This window comes from Salmo salar, chromosome ssa02, assembly GCF_905237065.1.
Source record: "Salmo salar chromosome ssa02, Ssal_v3.1, whole genome shotgun sequence".
NCBI classification, from domain to species: Eukaryota; Metazoa; Chordata; class Actinopteri; order Salmoniformes; family Salmonidae; genus Salmo; species Salmo salar.
This window is the reverse complement of record NC_059443.1, coordinates 70,932,488-70,957,129: the sequence shown is the minus strand read 5'-3', so window position 1 is coordinate 70,957,129 and position 24,642 is coordinate 70,932,488. Positions and strand designations below refer to the sequence as shown.

The window sequence follows — 24,642 nt, the reverse complement described above, 5'->3', positions numbered from 1 at the left end:
GAATAGGCCAAATGTAGCTTTCGAAAAAACTGCGCCCACTGGCGTTCTCACAATATAAACGTTTACTAGAACTCAGACATTAATTTAAAAACTATAGCGAACAGAAATATAAATGCAACATGTAAAGTGTTGGTCTCATGAGCTGAAATAAAAGAGCCTAGACATTTTACATACATTTGTTTACATCCCTGTTAGTGAGCATTTCTCCTCTGCCTAGATAATACATCTATCTACCTGTCAGGTGTGGCATATCAAGAAGCTGATTAAGTTTTGTCCCACATCACAGATGTCTCAAGTTTCAAAGGAGCATTCAATTGGCATGTGACTGCAGGGATGTCCATCAGAGCTGTTGCCAGAAAATTGAATGTTCATTTCTCTACCATAAGCTGCCTCACATCGTTTAAGAGAATTTGGCAGTACATCCAACTGGCCTCACAACCGTAGAGCACGTGTAACCACGCCAACCCAGGTCCTCCACATCCGGCTTCTTCACCTGCAGGATCGTCTGAGATCAGCCACACGGACAGCTGACAAAACTGAGTATTTCTTTGTATTAAAGCCCTTTTGTGGGGAAAAACTAATTCCGATTGGGTGGGCCTATGCCCTCCAGGCCCACCCATGGCTGTGCCCCTGCCCAGTCATGTGAAATCCATAGATTAAGACCTCATGAATTAATTTCAATTGACTGATTTCCTTATATGAACTAACTCAGTAATATCGTTAATTGTTGAACATAACATTGTTGAATGTTGTGTTTATATTTTTGTTCAGTTTACATTCAAACAACCTGACAAGTACATTTTTTATAAAAACATTTAATAATTTAGAACAAAAACAGTAGGAAAGAAGAACACTCAGAACAGACCTTAAAAATAGACTTGGGTTTTCTGGGCTTTGGTTGCATTGCCATCCCAATACTGTACCACAAACAGGTATAGGAAATATAAATAGTATAAAATGTGTAAAACTAACATATTACGAATAGTGTGTCCAAAAACAAGTCCTGAGGTCTTGTGGTAAGAATAGATTGTCACATACAGTATGTAGTAGCTAAGATGCATTTGAATGCAGTGAGTTGTGCCTTTGTAGAATACAATCAAGTTAAAATACAATACTTTCCAGATGTACACTGGTTAGCAAGAAACACTATGGATGCATCCCAAATGGCAGCCTATTCCCTTTATAGTGCACTACTTTTGACCAGGGCCCATAGGGGCGTATTGTTTTAGGGTTAAGTGAGATGGATGGTGTGTGTGTGTGTATATCTTTTTAGGTATCAACAGTATTCATTACCTGGGTCAAGGGAGGGACTACCTGAACTTGTCCAATAAGAAACACTTCGTTTTCATTTTCCAAAACATTTTCACTAATGAATATGACCCTGAATTTGTCCAATAACAAACGCTTGTTTTCATTTTCCAAAACATTTCCACTAATGAATATGACCCTGAACTTGTCCAATAAGAAACGCTCGTTTTTGTTCTCCTGTGCAAAATGTTTTGCTACACTGTGCCAAAATGAACACGATTCGGTTTCGGTCCAGTCTAGCCCGATAAGTAGACCATCTTCACCGAGATCTGCGGGACTGGGTGGTCTTGGGGACCCTTTGAGGGTTGGGTCGAAAAGACCCACGTGTCTGCTTCACGACGTTCCCCTCTGCCCCAGCAACCACAGCTCCAGTCCCCCTCTGCCCCTCTGCCGCTTTCCTCCTGATGGGAGAAGAGAGGGGAACAATAGGTTGATTAGTGAGACAGTAGGACTCTTTTATTAGTATCATAATATCACTATGCTGGGCAGTAGTCACTGCCGGGGCTGTACTAGCTTGGGTAGAAGTATGGCTCTTCTATAACCAAACATGTTATTAACACAACTCTAACCTTGTACTGATAACCCTGAAACTCAGAACATACAAGTCATACACTCGCTGTCTTGCTCTGACAATGTCTGTTTTATATACAATAACTATCTAGTCTAGTGACACATTTTCTATGACAGGACTCACATCATGACTCCTCTCTTCCTCTCCAAGGCTTTCTGTGTAGCAGCTGACAGAGAACTCTTCCCCCTGGTCGACCCCGTTTCCCCAGTCTGTGGACCCAAACACACACAGTTTGATACACACTCCTTAAATTTGTGTATGCTGATGTATATTTGTTGTACATTCAATCCTAATCTTTCTATCCAGACCCCAAAGCATCTCATGTTGGAGGCTTTATTGTGCACTAGGAAGTAACCAACTGCTCTCCAAAATATCTCAAATGTCATCATGATACCTGAATGCTATTTGTCGGATTTATTCTGCTGATCTGTGTACTTCTGTATGTATGTATGTATGTATGTATGTATGTATGTATGTATGTATATATTGTAACATGTTTTGATTACCACTATGCACTGCCCTTGTAGTTAACTTAGAGATACTTGGGGATTTTGGCTATGAGGCCCTTTATCTACTTCCCCAGAGTCCGATGAGGTCATGTCTCTGTGTGCAGTTTGAAAGATGTTGCTAACTAATGCTACAGCAATTTCTAACTAGCATTAGCATAATGACTGGAAGTCTATGGTATCTGCTAGCAAAACCACCTCTAACTTCCTTCCTAATGGACACAGAGACATAAAAATGGTATCCACAAGTTTACTTGCATAAAAAACAATGTCTTTGGCACATGTCTTGATGCTCTGATGAAGGTTTAACTGCCAAAAAATTTAAAACTACATAAAAACCAATGTTCTTGAAATGTTTGTCTGCCCCCCCCCGGTGGTTACCTTGCGTTTCACCTCCCTGTCACCCCCCCCGGTGGTTACCTTGCGTTTCACCTCCCTGTCACCCCCCCGGTGGTTACCTTGCATTTCATCTCCCTGTCACCCCCCCGGTGGTTACCTTGCGTTTCATCTCCCTGTCCCCCCCCGGTGGTTACCTTGCGTTTCATCTCCCTGTCACCCCCCCGGTGGTTACCTTGCATTTCACCTCCCTGTCACCCCCCTGGTGGTTACCTTGTGTTTCATCTCCCTGTCACCCCCCCCGGTGGTTACCTTGCATTTCATCTCCCTGTCCCCCCCCCCGGTGGTTACCTTGTGTTTCATCTCCCTGTCCCCCCCCGGTGGTTACCTTGCGTTTCATCTCCCTGTCACCCCCCCCGGTGGTTACCTTGCATTTCATCTCCCTGTCACCCCCCGGTGGTTACCTTGCATTTCACCTCCCTGTCACCCCCCGGTGGTTACCTTGCGTTTCATCTCCCTGTCCCCCCCCCGGTGGTTACCTTGCATTTCATCTCCCTGTCCCCCCCCCGGTGGTTACCTTGTGTTTCATCTCCCTGTCCCCCCCGGTGGTTACCTTGCATTTCATCTCCCTGTCCCCCCCCGGTGGTTACCTTGCATTTCATCTCCCTGTCCCCCCCCCCCGGTGGTTACCTTGCATTTCATCTCCCTGTCCCCCCCGGTGGTTACCTTGTGTTTCATCTCCCTGTCCCCCCCCGGTGGTTACCTTGCATTTCATCTCCCTGTCCCCCCCCGGTGGTTACCTTGCATTTCATCTCCCTGTCCCCCCCCCCTGGTGGTTACCTTGCATTTCATCTCCCTGTCCCCCCCGGTGGTTACCTTGCATTTCATCTCCCTGTCCCCCCCCCGGTGGTTACCTTGCGTTTCATCTCCCTGTCCCCCCCCCCCGGTGGTTACCTTGCATTTCATCTCCCTGTCCCCCCCCCCGGTGGTTACCTTGCATTTCATCTCCCTGTCCCCCCCCGGTGGTTACCTTGCATTTCATCTCCCTGTCCCCCCTCCCCCGGTGGTTACCTTGTGTTTCATCTCCCTGCCCCCCCCCCACCCCCCTCCCCGGTGGTTACCTTGTGTTTCATCTCCCTGCCCCCCGCCCCCCCCCGGTGGTTACCTTGCATTTCATCTCCCTGTCCCCCCCCCCCCCCGGTGGTTACCTTGCATTTCATCTCCCTGTCCCCCCCCTGGTGGTTACCTTGTGTTTCATCTCCCTGTCCCCCCCCCGGTGGTTACCTTGTGTTTCATCTCCCTGTCCCCCCTCCCCGGTGGTTACCTTGTGTTTCATCTCCCTGTCCCCCCCCCGGTGGTTACCTTGTGTTTCATCTCCCTGTCCCCCCTCCCCGGTGGTTACCTTGTGTTTCATCTCCCTGTCCCCCCTCCCCGGTGGTTACCTTGTGTTTCATCTCCCTGTCCCCCTTCCCCGGTGGTTACCTTGTGTTTCATCTCCCTGTCCCCCTCCCCGGTGGTTACCTTGTGTTTCATCTCCCTGTCCCCCCCCGGTGGTTACCTTGTGTTTCATCTCCCTGTCCCCCCTCCCCTGGTGGTTACCTTGTGTTTCATCTCCCTGTCCCCCCTCCCCCGGTGGTTACCTTGTGTTTCATCTCCCTGTCCCCCCCCCCGGTGGTTACCTTGCATTTCATCTCCCTGTCCCCCCTCCCCCGGTGGTTACCTTGTGTTTCATCTCCCTGTCCCCCCCCCGGTGGTTACCTTGCGTTTCATCTCCCTGTCCCCCCCCCCTGGTGGTTACCTTGCATTTCATCTCCCTGTCCCCCCCGGTGGTTACCTTGCATTTCATCTCCCTGTCCCCCCCCGGTGGTTACCTTGCATTTCATCTCCCTGTCCCCCCCCCGGTGGTTACCTTGCATTTCATCTCCCTGTCCCCCCCTGGTGGTTACCTTGCATTTCATCTCCCTGTCCCCCCTCCCCGGTGGTTACCTTGCATTTCATCTCCCTGCCCCCCCCCCCCCTCCCCGGTGGTTACCTTGTGTTTCATCTCCCTGTCCCCCCCCCCCGGTGGTTACCTTGCATTTCATCTCCCTGTCCCCCGCCCCCCCGGTGGTTACCTTGCATTTCATCTCCCTGTCCCCCCCCTGGTGGTTACCTTGTGTTTCATCTCCCTGTCCCCCCCCCGGTGGTTACCTTGCGTTTCATCTCCCTGTCCCCCCCTCCCCGGTGGTTACCTTGTGTTTCATCTCCCTGTCCCCCCCCCGGTGGTTACCTTGTGTTTCATCTCCCTGTCCCCCCTCCCCGGTGGTTACCTTGTGTTTCATCTCCCTGTCCCCCTCCCCGGTGGTTACCTTGTGTTTCATCTCCCTGTCCCCCTCCCCGGTGGTTACCTTGTGTTTCATCTCCCTGTCCCCCCCCCCGGTGGTTACCTTGTGTTTCATCTCCCTGTCCCCCCCGGTGGTTACCTTGTGTTTCATCTCCCTGTCCCCCCCCCTGGTGGTTACCTTGTGTTTCATCTCCCTGTCCCCCCCCCGGTGGTTACCTTGTGTTTCATCTCCCTGTCCCCCCCCTGGTGGTTACCTTGTATTTCATCTCCCTGTCCCCCCCGGTGGTTACCTTGTGATTTCATCTCCCTGTCCCCCCCCGGTGGTTACCTTGCGTTTCATCTCCCTGTCCCCCCCCTGGTGGTTACCTTGTGTTTCATCTCCCTGTCCCCCCCGGTGGTTACCTTGTGTTTCATCTCCCTGTCCCCCCCTGGTGGTTACCTTGTGTTTCATCTCCCTGTCCCCCCCTGGTGGTTACCTTGTATTTCATCTCCCTGTCCCCCCCCCGGTGGTTACCTTGTGTTTCATCTCCCTGTCCCCCCCCCGGTGGTTACCTTGCATTTCATCTCCCTGTCCCCCCCCCCGGTGGTTACCTTGCATTTCATCTCCCTGTCCCCCCTGGTGGTTACCTTGCATTTCATCTCCCTGTCCCCCCCTGGTGGTTACCTTGCATTTCATCTCCCTGTCCCCCTCCCCTGGTGGTTACCTTGCATTTCATCTCCCTGTCCCCCCTGGTGGTTACCTTGCATTTCATCTCCCTGTCCCCCCCTGGTGGTTACCTTGTGTTTCATCTCCCTGTCCCCCCTCCCCTGGTGGTTACCTTGCGTTTCATCTCCCTGTCCCCCCCCCCTGGTGGTTACCTTGCATTTCATCTCCCTGTCCCCCCCCGGTGGTTACCTTGTGTTTCATCTCCCTGTCCCCCCCTGGTGGTTACCTTGCATTTCATCTCCCTGTCCCCCCCCTGGTGGTTACCTTGCGTTTCATCTCCCTGTCCCCCCCTGGTGGTTACCTTGCGTTTCATCTCCCTGTCCCCCCCCGGTGGTTACCTTGCATTTCATCTCCCTGTCCCCCCTCCCCTGGTGGTTACCTTGCGTTTCATCTCCCTGTCCCTGGCCAGCTGTCTGTCCCAGCTGATGATCTGCATCCTGTCTCCTGCTGACAGACAGAAGATGTCCTGGACCTCATAACGTGCTGAGCGGAGCTGCAACAAGACACCACTCCTGAGAATTAGTCTGTCTGTGTGTGTAGAGACTGTGTTGTGCGCGCCAGAGTGTGTGTGTGTGTGTGTAGAGACTGTGTTGTGCGCACCAGAGTGTGTGTCTGTAGAGACTGTGTTGTGCGCACCAGAGTGTGTGTCTGTAGAGACTGTGTGTGTGTGTGTGTTAGTTACCTGCAGTGTGACTCTCTCCTGCAGCACCAGGTCTTGCCTGCTGTCTCTCCCAGGGCTCTGGAGCTGGAAGGACTGCAGGAACTGCTGCGTGTCCTTAGGGAGGGGGAGGGAGGGGGGGACACACACAGTCATACACACACAGCGAAAATAAATGATTGAACACACATCCGTAAATCACATCTTGGATAAATCCCATGATGGGCTGTGTGTTTCTGAGACTGTGTGTCACCTTGATGGTACATAGCAGCTGTCCCACTCTCTCTGTGTGTAGGAGCCTCCTGGTTAGGTATCCCTTCACTGCTGCTGCCACCAGGGGGCCATAACACACAGACAGACACCTGGGAGACTGAGGAGAGAGGGAGAGAGACGGGGGGGGTGGGGAGAGAGGAGGGTAGAGAGGGAGAGAGACGAGGGGGTGGGGAGAGAGGAGGGGGTGGTGAGAGAGAGGAGGGTAGAGAGGGAGAGAGACGAGGGGGGTGGGGAGAGAGGAGGGGTAGAGGGAGAGAGAGGAGGGGGTGGAGAGAGAGGGAGAGAGGAGGGGTGGGGAGAGAGGGAGAGGGAGGGGTGGGGAGAGAGGGAGAGAGGAGGGTAGAGGGAGAGAGACGAGGGGGTGGGGAGAGAGGAGGGGTGGGGAGAGAGAGGAGGGTGAGAGGGAGAGAGACGAGGGGGTGGGGAGAGAGGAGGGGGGTAGAGAGGGAGAGAGGAGGGGTGGGGAGAGAGGAGAGGGGTGGGGAGAGAGGAGAGGGGTGGGGAGAGGGGAGAGAGGAGGGGTGAGAGAGGGAGAGAGGAGGGGGTGGGGAGAGAGGAGGGTAGAGGGTAGAGGGAGAGAGGAGGGTAGAGAGGGAGAGAGACGAGGGGGGGTGGGGAGAGAGGAGAGGGGTGGGGAGAGAGAGGAGGGTAGAGAGGGAGAGAGACGAGGGGGTGGGGAGAGAGGAGGGGGTGGGGAGAGAGAGGGAGAGAGGAGGGGGTGGGGAGAGAGGGAGAGAGGAGGGGTGGGGAGAGAGGGAGAGAGGAGGGGGTGGGGGAGAGAGGAGGGGGTGGGGAGAGAGAGGAGTGGGGAGAGAGCAGGGTGAGAGGGAGAGAGACGAGGGGGGTGGGGAGAGAGGAGGGTAGAGGGAGAGAGACGAGGGGGTGGGGAGAGAGGGAGAGAGGAGGGGTGGGGAGAGAGGGAGAGAGGAGGGGGTGGGGAGAGAGGGAGAGAGGAGGGTAGAGGGAGAGAGACGAGGGGGTGGGGAGAGAGGAGGGGGTGGGGAGAGAGGAGGGTAGAGAGGGAGAGAGGAGGAGGTGGGGGGGGATGGGGAGAGAGGAGGGTAGAGGGAGAGAGACGAGGGGGGTGGGGAGAGAGGAGGGGTGGGGAGAGAGGAGGGTAGAGGGAGAGAGACGAGGGGGTGGGGAGAGAGGAGGGGGTGGGGAGAGAGAGGAGGGTAGAGAGGGAGAGAGGAGGGGTAGAGAGGGAGAGAGGAGGGGGTGGGGAGAGAGGAGGGTAGAGGGTAGAGGGAGAGAGACGAGGGAGGGTAGAGGGTAGAGGGAGAGAGACGAGGGGGGTGGGGAGAGAGGGAGAGAGGAGGGGTGGGGAGAGAGGGAGAGAGGAGGGGTGGGGAGAGAGGGAGAGAGGAGGGGTGGGGAGAGAGGGAGAGAGGAGGGGGTGGGGAGAGAGGGAGAGAGGAGGGGGTGGGGAGAGAGGAGGGTAGAGGGAGAGAGACGAGGGGGTGGGGAGAGAGGAGGGTAGAGGGAGAGAGACGAGGGGGTGGGGAGAGAGGGAGAGAGGAGGGGGTGGGGAGAGAGGGAGAGAGGAGGGTAGAGGGAGAGAGACGAGGGGGGTGGGGAGAGAGAGGAGGGGGTGGGGAGAGAGGAGGGTAGAGAGGGAGAGAGGAGGAGGTGGGGGTGGGGAGAGAGGAGGGTAGAGGGAGAGAGACGAGGGGGGTGGGGAGAGAGGAGGGGGTGGGGAGAGAGGAGGGTAGAGGGAGAGAGACGAGGGGGTGGGGAGAGAGGAGGGGTGGGGAGAGAGGAGGGTAGAGGGAGAGAGAGGAGGGGGTGGGGGAGAGGGAGAGAGGAGGGGTGGAGGGAGAGAGAGGAGGGGGTGGGGAGGGAGAGAGGAGGGGGTGGGGAGGGAGAGAGGAGGGGTGGGGAGGGAGAGAGGAGGGGGTGGGGAGGGGAGAGAGGAGGGGGTGGGGGTGGGGAGAGAGGAGGGGTGGGGAGGGAGAGAGGAGGGGGTGGGGAGGGAGAGAGGAGGGAAATACCAATTCCGTCAATGACAACCAATTAATTTCCCACCCAGATTCTCAAGGTCCTTTCAACTGGTGGCCAACTGTAGCTGTAGACACACAGACACGGACGCACACACACACACACACACACACACACACACACACACACACACACACACACACACACACACACACACACACACACACACACACACACACACACACACACACACACACACACACACACACACACAGACACAGACTTGAATCATCCTACAACTAACTGTTGTGCTTCTCACTTGTTGATTATAAACTGATGATCCAAATATACAAAGTCAGTCAGGTGTGAATTGAATTCACCCGTGAGGGGGAGTCTGGGTTTGAAAGGAGGGATCCTGGTGAGGGGAAGAACAGAGGGATGGAGAGGGAAATGGAGGACAGAGGGATGGAAGAGAGGGGGAGGAGGGAGGTCGTGTTGTCTGCTAGACGTGCGCTGGATGTGGGGCTGGAGGACACAGGGAAGGACAAACTCTGGAGTAGCTGGTAACGTACAGCCAGCATCTAACAGACAGGAGAGAGGGGAGAGAGGAATGAGAGAGACAGAGAGGAATGAGAGAGACAGAGAGGAATGAGAGAGGTAAAAAAAGAGTAGAGAGAGAGGACCATTAGTGCTCAGAGCGACTATCTGGCACTTAACCAGCACCCCTCATGAATTAAACTAATGATCGTCTCCTTTTCTGTGTCATATCCCCCCTCTGCCTCCTTCCATCCATCCCAGCTACCCTACATCCCTGTCTCCCTCCATCTCTCTATCCACGGCCCAGCTATGCTCCTGTTACAGGCAACACATCATCAATGATGGAGGGAGGGGAGAAGAAAGGTTTTATTATTAAACAGCTTTGTTAATTATGGTGTTAGAGCTACACAGACACACACAGATGGAAGGTAACCTGCCTCAATGATTTCCGCCCTGTAGCACTCACATCGGTAGCCATGAAGTGCTTTGAAACGCTGGTCATGGCTCACATCAACAGCATCCTCCCGGACATCCTAGACCCACTCCAATTCGCATACCGCCCCAACAGATCCCCAACATCGAAAGCATCCTGACTGGTAGCATCACTGCCTGGTACGGCAACTGCTCGGCATCTGACCGTAAGGCACTATAGAGGGCAGTGCGTACGACCAAGTACATTTTTGGGGCCAAGCTTCCTGCCATCCAGGACCTATATAGTTGGCGGTGTCAGAGGAAGGCCCATAAAATTGTGAGACTCCAGTCACCCAAGTCATAGACTGTTCTCTCTGCTACCACACGGCAAGCAGTACCAGAGAGCAAAGTCTAGATCCAAAAGGCTCCTTAACAGAATCTACCCCCAAGCCATAAGACTGCTGAACAATTAAGCAAATGGCCACCCGGACTATTCACGTTGACCCCCCCCCACCTTTGTTTTTACACTGCTGCTACTCACTGCTCTTTATCTATGCATAGCAACTTCCCCCCTATCTACATGTACAAACGACCTCTAACCTGTACCCCTATCTACATGTACAAACGACCTCTAACCTGTAGCCCTATCTACATGTACAAACGACCTCTAACCTGTAGCCCTATCTACATGTACAAACGACCTCTAACCTGTAGCCCTATCTACATGAACAAATGACCTCTAACCTGTAGCCCTATCTACATGAACAAATGACCTCTAACCTGTAGCCCTATCTACATGTACAAACGACCTCTAACCTGTAGCCCTATCTACATGTACAAACGACCTCTAACCTGTAGCCCTATCTACATGAACAAATGACCTCTAACCTGTAGCCCTATCTACATGTACAAACGACCTCTAACCTGTAGCCCTATCTACATGTACAAACGACCTCTAACCTGTAGCCCTATCTACATGTACAAACGACCTCTAACCTGTAGCCCTATCTACATGTACAAACGACCTCTAACCTGTAGCCCTATCTACATGTACCAATGACCTCTAACCTGTAGCCCCGCACACTGACTCAGTACCGGTACCACCTGTATATAGCCTCGTTATTGTTATGTCATTTTCTTGTGTTACTTTGATTTATTGTTTTACTTTAGTTTATTTAGTAAATATTTTCTTAACTCTATTTCTTGAACTGCATTGTTGGTTAAGGGCTTGTATGTTAGCATTTCACAGTAAGGTCTACACCTGTTCTATTCGGCGCATAAAATTTGATTTTAAATACAAGGAATGGATGCCAGCTAACGTGTTGGTTGTCCTTGGGTTTACCACACACACACTCAGACACACACACACACACACACAGTGAGGTAACCAAATTCAGCCACTCCTCTTAGTGCTCCAATGAAACATTTATAGTAGAATCTCTCCCTGGCCCTTAAAACTGGAGGAGAGTTTCAAGGTCCCTTATAATGGGCATATGTCTGCACAAGCTGCGTGTGTGTGTGTGTGTGTGTGTGTGTGTGTGAGAGAGGATATAATTAAGCCAAGGAGACAGCTGAAATCCCTGTCTCTCTTTTGGGGAACATTAAGGTTGTTGTAACAGCACAAACTGACCCATTTTAAGAATGAGAGAATCAGAGATGGAGGGAGAGAGAGAAAATGAGAGAGGGAGAGGAATTGAGAGAGAGAGAGAGAGAGAGGGGGAGGGAAAAGGAATTGAGAGAGAGAAGCAGGCAGGGAGGGATACCGGTACCAGCTGGATGGGTTTATAGGTGACCTTGGTTAGATGTCACAGTTATTGGAGTTGCTAGTGTAGTGGTCATATTGTGGTCCAGCGGTCTCTCTCACCTGCAGTAGTTGTTGCTGCTTCATCAATTGTTTAGAGGTCAGGGTTGGGGTCAATTCCCTTTTAATGCTGGTCAATTCAGGAAGTACACAGAAATTCCAATTACCAATTCTCTTCAAAGATTTTCAATGAGGAGACGTGGAATTGGAATTTGGTTTACTTTCTGATTTGACTGGAATTGAAATTGGATTGAGCCCAAACCTGTAAGAGGTTGTATTGTGGTTAGTATTGTGGATAGTATTGTAGCTATAGTAGTAATACCGTGGTCATATTGAGGTGGTGGTCAGCGGTCTCTCTCACCTGCAGTAGTTGTTGCTGCTGTCTCCTCTGCTCCTCCTTCAGGGCTCTGACCTGGGCTGCATGGGTCTGCTTCAGCTGGGGCTGCTGGTTCTCCTGACTGTGTGACCGCACCACAGCTAGGAGGGAGACGGGTAACAGTCAGACAGGAAGGGCTAGCTAGGGGTCTGATGTGATTTACATACTCTTAATCAGGGATATTAAAGATTGACAAACGTTTGTTTTGCACTTGTTGCCTTAATAATGAATGAATGAATAAATAGCATAAAACGCTTATTTGAGTTAGGAGCCACTGAATGTTATATAATGGATTGAGAAAACATTGAATGGAAGTTTGAGATGACATCCATTACTATGTGAATGTTTGTCTCTCTACCTCTGTACCTCAGACAGGAAGACATCCTAATCTAAATCCACTGTGGACATAGGCTGGCCTTACCTTCAGGAGTAATGGAGTGAGGCCTGTCCATCACCTCTCTTCGTCCTCGTCCCCTGTTCCCCTCTGTCGTGTGCATGACCAGTCTACGTTTGGCCCTTGATGCCCCTCCCTGACCCCCACCTCCGTTCTCAGGGGTCAGCTGCTTCCCCGTGGGGTCATGACCTTTCAACGACCCCTCTGACCCTCCCTGGAGCCAGAGCCCTGAGGGCGTGTCTACGTCATACGATTGGTTGATGGATTGGAAGTGGGCGGGGTCCTCCGGATAACTCTTCCACTCCATTGGCTGGTGCTGGTTGTTACTGGCATCTGAGAGGACGGAGAAAGGTGTTTTGTGTGATGCCGGAATCTTGACGACGTCATTCCGAACCTTGATGACTTTCGACAGAACCTTGATGACATCGTATGGAACCTTCCGGAACACGTCAGGAACTCTCCTCTTCTGAGTGAGGGAGGTGACGTGGCGCGCTGCAAGAGACTGCTGCTGGCGACCATCTTGTCTTTTGTAACCCGTTGTAACAGTGATCTCCACCTCCTTGACCAATGAAGGTACGCTGTCACACCACTGGACTCTACAGGGGACCACCGCCATCTTATCAGCTGACCTCTGACCTCCATCCCCTCTTCCTTTCTCACTGTCACTAAGGTCACTCTCTGCCTGACTCTCAGGTGTATGGTAGTCCATGTATTTATGTGGCGGGTCCATGGTAAGGTTACTACTATTATCAGTCTGGCTGTTGTTGTGTGTCTGGTTCCCTGACTGTAAGGCCTGGCTGTCAGGTGTATGGTAGTCCATGTATTTGTGTTGTTGGTCTATATTATCAGTCTGGCTGTTGTTGAGCGTCTGGTGGCTCTCTGGTGTCTCTGTGAGCGTGGACTCCAGGTCAGAGATCAGTATTTTGAGGCAGGACAAGTTGAGCTCCAGCTGAGCTATCTGTTCTGCCTGGTCTGTGCTCCTACGCATAGGTCTTGTACCACCCCCAGCCACTAGGGGCGCTCTATGCAGATGCGTTTGGTCCCGAGCATCATTATTTTCCTGCCCAGTCACCGACCCCACCTCGTGGTCTACATTCAAAGGTGTGTTTACCAGGATCTGCCTCTTGGGGGTGCCACGCCCTCCTCCCCCACTGTTTCCTTTACTCTTACAGCGGATAGGGCTCATACTAAACTGGGGGGTAGGGACGCTCTGGAACCTACTACTCCCCAGAGAGGAAGGCCTCGGCAGGGTAGAGCTCTTCTCCCTGACTAGGTAGAATGATTTCTGGGTTATGGAGGCATCGGCTGAGATAGGATGTGGAAGGTTCTCCATTAGCATTGACGGTGCTGCTGTGACGTCTGGTGAGAGGTGTAGCTGGATGTCTTCGGCTGCCGAGCCAGCATCAATGTCCACTCCTGGAGGAGATTGGGATTGGGTGTCTCCTTCTAGACCAACCAAATGTGAAGGGCCATTTCCAGCCTCCAATTCCTTTAATATTCTTTCATGACATCCTTTTTCGTTGGGTCCCATTCTGTCCACAATCCTAGACCTCGCTTTCTCCTCCTCACGTTGAACCCACGCTTCCTTAGGGAATATCTCTAGTGGTGGCGGTCCGGAAAACTGGACTCCCATTCCCAGATGATCCTTTCTCCAATCCCTGTCCCAGGTTTTCCTTCCCTCCGCCACCACTCTCCCTGACTGGAGGAACTCCTCATTCTCCTTGTCTGAGAAACTGATCTCCTCCATCTTCTGGTGTGTCAAGACCTCCTGGGTCCTAAAATAAAATACAATTGAAATTGCATATAAACTCACAAAACTTTACAGTAAAAACATTCAAATGAAGGAGATTAAAAAAAAACAGACTGCAAAAAAGAGAGATTAATACAAAGAAAGAGGTCTAAAATAACAGTAAAACCACTGACTAAAAGCCATGCTAAAAAGATGGGTTTTCAAATGTGATTTAAAAACCTCTAATATGTCTGCCCCTCTTACCTGAACACAACAAACAGAAGTCAATAAAACAGATGAATAAAATAACATCAAAAAACTCTCACCTGGTAGGACAAGTAGAGGCCTTGGCCTGGTTCTTCAGCTGACGCTGGCGTCTCCGGTGCTCCTGGGACTTTTTCAGCAGGGTCTGGAGGCTGAGGCGGTACGGCCCTGCCACTGGTTCCGATTCCGGGTCCAAGTCTACATCTCCAGTCCGGATCTTTGGTTCTGATTCTGGCTGGTTCCTGCCTGGTTTGGGGCATTTCAAAGCTGCCTGGGATTTCTTTAGAAGAGTCTGGAGGCTGAGCCGGTATGGTCCCTCCGGTCGGTCCAGGTCTAAGTCTGACGCCTGGTTCTGATCTGGTTTGCAGAGGTCCGGTGTCGAGGCCTCAGTCTGAGGACATGTCACTACAATCTTGGGTTCAGGACGGTCTGATAGTGATAATGAGGCTTGATGCTGGGGGAAAGTGACAATATTAGTAGTGCTACACTTCTTTCCTGGATGACTTGCTATGTGGTCTTCTACAGGAGGTGTGATATCGTTGCTCTGTAGAGGCGACGTCACCAACGCTTCCTCTAAATAGTCTGGTATGACGTCATTACACCAGGACGACGTCACGCTCGCCTCATCTGCAGGGCGACCGGTTATGAGGTCATCGTCACACGGGGACGACCCCTCCTCCAGATCTTCAGCATCAATGGGAGGATGGCTGATGATATTACATGCCTTGGTTGTGTTTGTATCGGAGGTGCTGTGTAGGAGAAACCCCCCCGTTCCAATTGGTGTCCCCTCCTCAGGCCCTGATATAATGCTCTCCCCAGCCTCGGTCCGACTCAAGACACAGGTGGCCTCCGCGTTTTCATACGTCACGTACCCTGAAGACTGGTGGCTTATGTCAGCTAGAGGATCCACCATTGCTTCTCCTGAACCCAGGTCCTCCTCCAGAACACACCCAGCATTGGTGGTCTTATCCTGGTCATACAAGAGTCTCTCCCTGGTCCGGGTCTCTGTTTGTGGAGCAACCTGGTTGGTATGTGTGGTTGTCTCTCTAGCTAGAGAAGGTGTCATTGGGTCACAGACCAGCTTATCTAGGAAGGTCTCCCTCACAGTGGTGGTGTTATGGAGAGTTGTAAGGTGATTCGTTGTGAAGGCGCCGTAGGCTGTTGACGTCATGGGAGGACCTCGGACGAGGATGCCTGCTTTCCCATCATGCATGACGGTTAAGGTTGTTTGGGAGGACGACCCCGGCAAGCTGTCCTTGGTCTCGGTGATATCATCATTCTGCGACACTAGAACCTGGCGGACGTTGCTGTGGTGTAGGTTGGTGGTTTTGGCTGCCGTTAGTCCTGGTTCACCCTGAAAGAACTCCTCCAGTGTTGGTGCTTGCCTCAGCTAGAATACCAGACAGAAAACAAATTAAAAAACATGACCATAACAACAGGAAAGGTGAGAAATGAAAACAATCATAACTTTGTTATGACATAAATACATACTTTTCACCTTATAGGCTAGGCAATACATTAAGTTAGCTGAAGTAGCAGGAGTGTACAATTAAATTATATGGGACCGTTTCCCAGCCTCGGCCTGCACCAAAAAAATATTTCATTAGAGATTCTCCAATAATGTTAATCTGCGTCTGGGAAACCAGCCTTATTTGACTTAAAATCAATGTGGATTTACCTGAACACTGTGTAGAATGTTCTGAACGTAGGACATCCTCGTCTCAGAGGGCTGAGTCTTCTTCCTATCTGTCGTCCTCTTGGCTGCCTCTCTGTGTCTCTGCATCTCTTCTCTTTGCACTCCTGTGAGCTGGGAATGGCAACACAGACAGACTTTGTCTATGTCCCCCTATTCCCTTTACAGTACACTACTTTTGACCAGGACCCATTGGGCTTATATAGGGAATAGGGTGCCATTTGGGACTCAAATATTTGTCTTGCCATGAGAGGCGGGTCTTAATAATGATAGATATCATAATAATGATAGATATCATTAGTAAGGCCCAAAAAAGAAAGTCATATGCATATACCATACAGTCGCAGCAAAGCCCTTGCTAATAATGATTAACAGTAGGTTCAAATATAAGACTATAAATACCTAGCTAGCCTGGGTGCCAGTCTTCTCTGCTCTTTCCAACTCCGTATGGAATTATCGTGCAAAAAGACTGGTACCCTGGCTAGCATATAACTAGCTCCATCATTCCTCACAGGCAACATAACATGTAACATGTAAGTGGTGATATCCATAGAGTTATACAGCAACAAGAAGCCTTACCAATGGAGGAAGGATGGGTATGCCATGGAAACGGATAGCTGATGATACGTGGCGAGTACATGGTGATTCCAGTGTCCGGCGTTGGTTCTTGTTGTTGTCGTTGCTATCCTTCCTTTTCAGTTCGTAAAGTCGGCGTTGTATGAACTTTTCATAGTCTTCCATTCTGTAACAAAACTATATGTTTCGTTAATTCGTTTTTAGAGCACTGCATTATTTGATGATCACGAAATAACTCTTGTTTTTGTTTTTTTACTTGTTGTTAGCTAATCTAGCTAGCAGCTAACGTTATCTAGAAAGTTAGCTAACGGTCAACTAATCATTCAACAAAATAGCGCCAACCTTATCAAACAACACAACGTTAAATTAATAGAATGCAAAGTTTACAAACAGCCGCCAAAAATATTGCTTAGTGAATGGCTTTAAAACTATTACATTAAAGGAATTTGCAAGAGAGATCATTTGTACGTTTACATTTTACCCGCCTCCTCGAGAGAACCAACTGACAGTTTGGAGGAAACTGTCATGGCGTCTACAACTCACGTCATGGATTAACACACCAGGTGGATTTGGATTCAAGATTTAACACAATAATAACTCCAAGTCCGACTTTAAGTACGTCTATAATGTCATGAGTTAACCTATATATTGTGTATATTAGCGATAATTAGTTGTTTTATCTTGAGATTACTGTTTTTGAAAGTGCTAGTTGACAAACATGCGAAATTGCTGAAACCAGACTCCGGTTCGTATTTTCCAACTCTCCAGGTATTTTGACAGACAGCTAATCTTCGGTTGGTTATTTGCTACTGCCACCTACAGACGTTACTGGCTAATAGATTGAGTAAACACAATATGGTTCATTTATGCGAACAGTAATAAAACAGTAGAAAAACGACATACAGAGATCTTGATGTTTATTGGTAGCACGTCCATTGGACCGCTGATAATGCATTGACGAATCAGCAAAATTAATGCTGATCTTAGCAATTATGGTGATGATTCTACACTAAGGTATACGTCCATTTTAATATACATTTTATTTGTATTCGTTTTTTTCTATATAAATGTGCTGCATAAAGTATCTGTCCATGTAAGGTCGATGGGTCAACATATACTATGCATAATGTTACCCTATTTTTCTTTCGTAAACGGGAAGTCCATGGGTCTAAAACACAAATGTCATGTATAAATCATTATTCATTATCCTGGCGCCCTATTCTCTATATAGTGCACCACTTAGCACCTAGGAAGATATCAATCCGTCACAGTATAGCGATAAACCACGCCTAGATCAGCGACTGAGGCCTCTGCCCTTTTGTACTAATATCTGGGCCAGAAATATGTCCACCACTGAGAGGTTACTGGAATTAGGTCATCCTCCTCGCCACACTTTTAACTGGATTCCACTGGAAAGAGGAAATAAGGTGTTATAAAAGTCACAAATGGCACCCTATTCCCTATACAGTGCACTGCTTTTGACGAGTAGTGCATTAAAAAAAGGGAATAGGGTGCCATTTGGGATGCCAACTTTGAAGTTGAAATAAATATGAACTGACCAGAAGAAACACCTTATCATCAGACATTCAGGCAGACTACAATACTGTAATATAAAGCAACAGAATGGACTATAAAATGCACCTAGGACTTGAAAAAGTCTTCAAATTGACTGACTACAAAGACTTATTTCAGGCATCATCATATTATATATCACATTATAGCCTATAGCCTGGTCCCAGATCAGTTTGTCCAGTCTTGCCAACTCCTATGGTCCCTGTCATGCCTGTCTGCTGGCTCATGGCTTATACAGTCCAAAGTGATCTGGACCCAGGCTACATAACTATGGAACAATAGGGAAGATACAGTTTGCCCTCTTCAAATTGTGTTTATTGGTCATATACAAAATAAAGTCAACTGTTTATCAACAAACAATACAGTATGTACATCAATAAATTAAAGGATCGATGACAAAACAGTTAATTCCCATGGTTACCAATACATCAGCATTACTTATCTACAAATAGCAAAAAAAGTACAATAATTTAGTTATGAATTAATAAATACTTACAATGAAATGGACTCACTGTCACTTTAGAGTGTTTCCCCATACAAAGTACTGTGACACTGCGATATAATAATGTATTACACCCCATAGAGAACATTTTACAAAACACAGATTTTTTTACATTTCCAGGTAATTTGTTACTAATATTTTCCATATTCACAAACTCTACTACTTGTTTTCATAGCTTTTCACTGATCATTGTATACTTTGGAGACACACACACAGACTGTGTCCCAAATTACACCTAATTCCCTTTATAGTGCACTACTTTTGACCAGGGCCCTGGTAGTGCACTATGAAGGGAATAGGGTGTCATTTGGGAGTCATATAGTCATGCTCACCAGTTGACCCAACATGTGGTGTGTTATGGGGAGGGGAGGGGGGTTATATAGATAAGCACTTTGTATAAAAGATATTGACCTCAGTCACACTGTACCTGCAGTTTATTAAGCTGACAACAACTTTTAGACGACCAACCACGACATCACTACTCATCAAGCTCTAGCAGTTCTAGCTCCGCCTCCTTCCTCAAGCCCCACCCAGTTTTTGCATATATAGACGTTCACTTGACAACAGTCACCACGACAACATTCATGTGTGCTCGACAACAAGAGGAACAAATCAACAAAACAATCAAAACTAAACAAACTGAACTAATATAACTTGCTGGTGGCACTTTTTGCTTTACGTTATCTAATTTGAGTATATTAAAATGTTTCTCCAAAAACCTTTAACACATTGCTCACAGAATGTTGAAACGCGACAGGACTTGCCACAATCAAAAGTAGAATAACAACATCAGAAGTTACAAAAGCAAATGGGGGGAGGAGAGAGAGATTACAAGGTCCAAAAACTCCATCAGAACAATTTCACAGATCACCAGTCAAACAATATATATTTTTTGCCCATTTAAAAGAGAATCAAAATAGATATTTTTACATATATATCACTACATACAGTACATACACCTAAATGCCAGATGGGTGAGTTTCAACGTTAAAGAGATAAGAAAAGGGTTATTTCTTCTCAAACATTTTCAGTCGATATTTGCAGCACTCTGTACTTTCTCGGTTGATCAAACCTGCAGATGGGTTATCAGTGCAACCATTCCTGTGGCTTTAACAGTTTTTGTACTTTTAACACCCCCTTTGCTCCTCCCTTCTTCCCCCCTTTCCTCCCCATTTAGCTACTGTGTGAAAAGAGAGAGAGATCAGAGCATTCCCATCTACTGCACAGCAGTAACTTCCATTAAAGCCTATGGCAGGGTTTCCCCAACCTATTATGAAGATGAAGCAAAAAATATTCAATACTGTCTAGGTTTGATATCTAGTTAACGGCAATAGAAGGGTGATTATAAAACCACGTGGAAATTGATCATTTGTACTCTAGAAGTTGCGGATAATTCAACTAAGTACCCAAATAACAAAAGAACCTACGTGGGTAAAACTGGACAGGCAAAAAAATGCTGTAACAAACTTCATGTCTGTGGGAAAACCTTGCTTTTAGACAGACCAAACCATACCCGGCCCACAGAATTATATTGAACAGTAGAATGGAAATGGGCCATCTCGGTACGGGAAACTTGCATTCTATAATTCTTGAATGACAGGATTTCTATGACCCGGCCCCTATATAAACAGATAGCAGACAACAGTGTTACTTCCCTGGCATTTACAGAATAGGATAAACAAACGAACGAAAACATCAGCAATGCAGTCTGCATGAAACATATCAACACATATAAATTATATACACAGAAAATAAAAGAATTATATAAATCACGTCACAAAAATATAACTTATTCAAAGAGCACGGGTGATGTAATCGTAGGTCCATATCCCAGTCTTTACACCCTTGCAGAAGTTTGGGTATCCTAGGATACGCTGTATCTTGTACCCAATCTCTTTATTCTCCCAGTTTGTCTAACTCATTTGGAATATTCAGGCTTTTATACATTTAGACGTTTTATTGAGATGCTAAATAAACAGTTCCTATTCAGAGAGACTTTGTAATTTATGTAATGCATGTTTATAACATTAATAACACGTGCATTAAGTATTAATAAACATTGTCAATTAATACAACCACCACTACTACATAAGGATATGGGCTGAGCATAGGTACCTTCGATTACATCACCCGCTTTAAATTAAAACAGCATCACGTATCCATAACGACAACATAGTGAACAATAATATTATCATTACCTCGTCACGTACTGTACATTACAACGTCACACCACCACGCGCTAGCCTCACGGTCACCATAACAACCACACGCGCCTAGTCACTAGAAAAACAAAGCTATCAACTTCAATAGTTAAGCCACTTTTGGTACAATTGCAAAAAAGAGGAGATATCAAACAATTTTTTCCTTGATTATTTTTTAAAGGTCTTTTATAAATAATGTAAAGATACTCTATGTAATTTATAAAATTCAAGATGTGACCATATGTAGACAAAGAATCCTTTGAAGAATACGTAACGTCACTCACACTGATAACTTTATGGTAAAACTTGTGAGAATTACACCCAACTAACAGATTGAACAGTCCACTATTTTAAAAACTGAAAATAAAAATGATTTTTAAATAATTAATTTTGACAGTTGAAATATTGGCCATGTCAACAAAATACCTCATAGTCATGGTAACGTTAGTATGTTATTGCCATTCCCAAAAAACCAAACAAAATAAAATCTAACAATAAATTTGAAAAACATTAAAATTGACAATATTTAAATTCTATACATTTTTGACTAAAATGTTGATTTTTCAGTTAGTTTTTGAATGGAGTAATTGCCTAGTCACATAAACACGTGTCAGTCAATGTAATCCCGATAGCTAATACTACAGTATTGTACACAACTCCAAGACAGACAGGAACAGGACAACACTTGGCGATTAGATGCCTAGACCCCTCTGGCCTGTATGGAGATTGGTAATATGGTGATAATTGGTCAGTGCATAACATTAAGCACAGGTAAACACACAGGTATCTGTAATAAAACACAACCTCTTTAGGCCTCCCGAGTGGCGTCATTACAGACCAAGGGTTCGATCCCAGGCTGTGTCGCAGCTGGCCGCAACTGGGAGACCCATGAGGCGGCGCACAATTGGCCCATCGTGCTCTAGCGACTCCCTATGGTGGGCCAGGCGCATGCATGCTGACTTCGGTCGGCAGTTGTACTGTGTTTCCTCCGACACATTGGTGCGGCAGGCTTCTGGTTCTTGGCAGGGTCATGTTTCGGAGGACGCATGGCTCTCGACCTTCGCCTCTCCCAAGTCCGTACGGGAGTTTCAGCGATGGGACAAGACTGTAACTACCAATTGGGGAGAAAAAAGGGTGAAAAGTACAAAAGAAAAGTGAAATAACCAAAACAACCTCTTCCTGAAGACCCTCACTTTTCTGAAAGTATCTTGTCTCTCTTGTGCAATGAGCCGTTACAAAATACAATTCTCTGTAATTTTTATGATAAAAAATTAAATAAATTGATGGCTCTGCAAGCTGTTTCTGCAAAACAAGGAAGTGCCTGTGAGTACGGAAGCCCATTGGGTAAAAAATAATTGTTTTCAGAGAAAACACGGCCAAATAGAATGATACCAAAACGAACGTCGGCCACGGATGAAGTTCACAGTATTCCATGACACAACACACGCATAACTACATTACATAAAAATTACAACTTTGGACCTTGTGTACAACAGTTACAAAATAACAGTAGAAACACAGTAATTACTATCCAGGGCGTGATATTTTCTCAAAGGGGGGCCACCTCACCTGATTCAATTCTGTCCTGTGCTCAATGACAATGCACTGACCAATGGTTTCATTTTTAAATAGTCCTAATTAGCTTCCTCTCCTCCTCTCCTTTCCCTCCCTTTTTCCTCTCATCCCTCCTTGACACAGCCCGCTACTAAGACCGCGCGTCCTTTTTCGACTTCACTATCGTGATGACACTCGTCGCTGCCACTTTCCCCGATATGAGTGGCCCGATCACCGACCCAACCCCACCACCTCCCCTCTGACCCCCGACCCCTAACCCCACCCCTGGGCTCCTCGCCACAGTCCTTGCGAAACTCTGTAGCGCCTCGTACTTCGACCTCAGGTGATCGAGCTCCGCCCTCATGCTGGCGTTTTCCGACGCCAACTTATCCACTTCCTGTTGAAGCTGTGACTTCTGCTTCTCCAGCTCCTCCTTCTGGGTGACCCGTTTGACCCGGCAGCTGGCGGCATAGCCACGGTTCTTCAGGGTGCGCCGGCGCTGTTTAAGCTGCAGGATCTCATCCTTGGTGAGGCCGCGGAGGTGCTGGTTGAGCTCCCGGACGGACATAGTCACCAGCTCATCATCTGTCAGGGTGGTCCCATTCTCCCCCGGCTCCCTCTTCACCTGGAGGGAGGAGAGGGGGACGGGGGGAGGGAGGGAGGTGAGTTAGGAAGAAGACATGGACAGGCCGTAGTACACGTGTCAAACTCATTCCACTGAGGTCCTTGTGTCTGCGAGTTTTCGCTCCACCCTTGTACTTGATTGATGAATTAAGATCACTAATTAGTAAGGAACTCCCCTGACCTGGTTGTCTAGATCTTAATTGAAAAGAAGAAAAAAAAACCTTGGCCCTCCGTGGAATGACTTTGACACTTCTGTAGTAGCAGGTAAGAGAGAAAATACCTTACTTGGATACATTATCATATATTTCCACATCAGTCCAGAGCGAGTTCTCACCTTCAAGGCCTTGTTTCCCTTGTTAGTGGTCGACATGCCACGAGAACCACCCCCCTCTGGACACACCTGCAGACAGGAGGGAGAGAGAAAAGACATAATATGACATTTGAAACATCTTTATTTTTTGGGAATTTCTGTGAGTGTAATGTTTACTGTTCATTTTTGTTGTTTATTTCAATTTTGTTTATTATCTACTTCACTTGCTTTGGCAATGTTAACATATGTTTCCCATGCCAATAAAGGCCTTAAATTGAAATTGAATTGAGAGAGAGCGAGAGAGAGAAGAGGAGGCAGTGCTTAGCTCAGTATAAGAAAATCTGAAACTCATCCACAAACTGTCACAATGAAAGTGAGAACAGACACTCAAAGAAACACACACAGACACTTCCTGTTTGTTGGTGGTTAGTGTGGCAGTGCCTGTGGTGTCAGAGCTCTAGAACACCCAACAAGCGTTCTGATTGGTTGGCCAGGGACCAACAGGGAGAGAGATATGAGTATTTGGACAGAGTCCAGGGAATACCATACACATGGATAGAGAGAGAAAGAAGCAAGTAGATAAAGAGAGAGAAAGACACATAATGACATTTGAAATGCAATGTTTACTGTTCATTTGTATTGTTTATTAACATATGTTCCCCATGCCAATAAAGCCCTTAAATTGAAATTGAATTGAAAGACCAACAAAAAGAGAGAAGGGACAAACATGAGGGCTGTGAATGAGATGAGATCAATTCCACACACAGAGGTGCTAGCTGGGTCATTGCTCCACACAACAAGCCTCATTCAGTCAGAGGTGTGAAGACGCTGTCCCATTGCACTGTGTGTGTGTGTGTGTGTGTGTGTGTGTGTGTGTGTGTGTGTGTGTGTGTGTGTGTGTGTGTGTGTGTGTGTGTGTGTGTGTGTGTGTGTGTGTGTGTGTGTGTGTGTGTGTGTGTGTGTGTGTGTGTGATGAAGGGCAGCCATTGTTGCAACCGCTGAGCGATCATCATGAGACCAGTCAGGATGACTCAGCGTATTCCTGACCTCACCACTCTTCCCCTCTCCTTTCTCACTCTCTCTTCAATCCCTCCCTCTCCCACCCCTTCTCTTTCTCTCCCACTTCTCTCTATCGCTCCCTCCTCCTCCCCACCCTTCTTTCTCTCCCCCTTCTCTCCCCTCTCCCTTTTCCCACTACGCCTCATCCCACATCCATACCCTTCTTTCTCTCCCCTTATCTCCCCCACTACCCCACCTCTCTCTCCTGTTTGTTGGGTGACACTACTCCTTTGTCTCCTCTCTTTCACTTCTCCCTCACTCTTTCTCTCTTAACTCCCCCTTTTCTTGTTGTCTTTCTACATTTCACGCTCTGCTGCAAGTTAATAACTCTCTCTCTCTAATTCACAATTAGCCGGCACGTGTAGCATTACACTGATTGACCTCTCTCTCGTCACACCCCAAACTGCCTAGATCAATAGG

At 47.9% G+C, this 24,642-nt stretch overlaps 2 protein-coding genes across 9 annotated transcripts in view; both read right to left on the bottom strand.

The window, feature by feature from the left end:
• Nucleotides 1–797: 797 nt before the first annotated feature.
• On the bottom strand, nucleotides 798–16,957 carry LOC106592221 (uncharacterized). Of its 7 annotated transcripts, none has more exons than XM_045709180.1 (11): nucleotides 16,875–16,957; nucleotides 16,404–16,577; nucleotides 15,810–15,938; nucleotides 14,194–15,521; nucleotides 12,166–13,913; nucleotides 11,730–11,845; nucleotides 6,662–6,778; nucleotides 6,433–6,525; nucleotides 6,130–6,243; nucleotides 2,003–2,088; nucleotides 798–1,709 (listed from the first exon to the last, which is right to left on the bottom strand). In XM_045709180.1, the coding sequence occupies exons 2-11, from the start codon at nucleotides 16,563–16,565 to the stop codon at nucleotides 1,568–1,570; spliced, it is 4,035 nt and encodes a 1,344-aa protein (XP_045565136.1). In that variant the 5' UTR covers nucleotides 16,566–16,577; nucleotides 16,875–16,957; the 3' UTR covers nucleotides 798–1,567. The 7 variants fall into 7 exon arrangements, 4 of the variants coding, with proteins under 4 accessions (XP_045565136.1, XP_045565135.1, XP_045565140.1 ...); XM_045709179.1 differs by having other exon boundaries at nucleotides 16,404–16,566; nucleotides 16,875–16,917; XM_045709184.1 differs by having other exon boundaries at nucleotides 16,404–16,566; nucleotides 16,869–16,896.
• Nucleotides 16,958–18,270: 1,313 nt separating this feature from the next.
• Nucleotides 18,271–24,642, bottom strand: part of LOC106592261 (transcription factor MafG) — a 25,273-nt gene continuing 18,901 nt past the window's right edge. For both annotated transcript variants that reach the window (XM_014183592.2, XM_014183585.2), the window contains 2 exons: nucleotides 23,188–23,253; nucleotides 18,271–22,854 (listed from right to left, as the gene is read on the bottom strand). In XM_014183592.2, the coding sequence (XP_014039067.2) occupies nucleotides 22,381–22,854; nucleotides 23,188–23,223 (510 nt within the window). In that variant the 5' untranslated portion in view covers nucleotides 23,224–23,253 and the 3' untranslated portion in view covers nucleotides 18,271–22,380. The remainder of the gene's footprint in view (nucleotides 22,855–23,187; nucleotides 23,254–24,642) is intronic.

What these genes read in the sequence shown, in the direction of transcription:
- LOC106592221 (XM_045709180.1), bottom strand. Translation starts at nt 16,565, where the DNA reads ATGGAAGACTATGAAAAGTTCATACAACGCCGACTTTACGAACTGAAA. An exon ending in ACATTCTACACAGTGTTCAG is followed by an intron (nt 15,522 to 15,809) that starts GTAAATCCACAT and finishes CTGGTATTCTAG; the next exon opens with CTGAGGCAAGCACCAACACT. An exon ending in ACAGGGAGATGAAACGCAAG is followed by an intron (nt 2,089 to 6,129) that starts GTAACCACCAGG and finishes TTGGGTCCACAG; the next exon opens with ACTGGGGAAACGGGGTCGAC.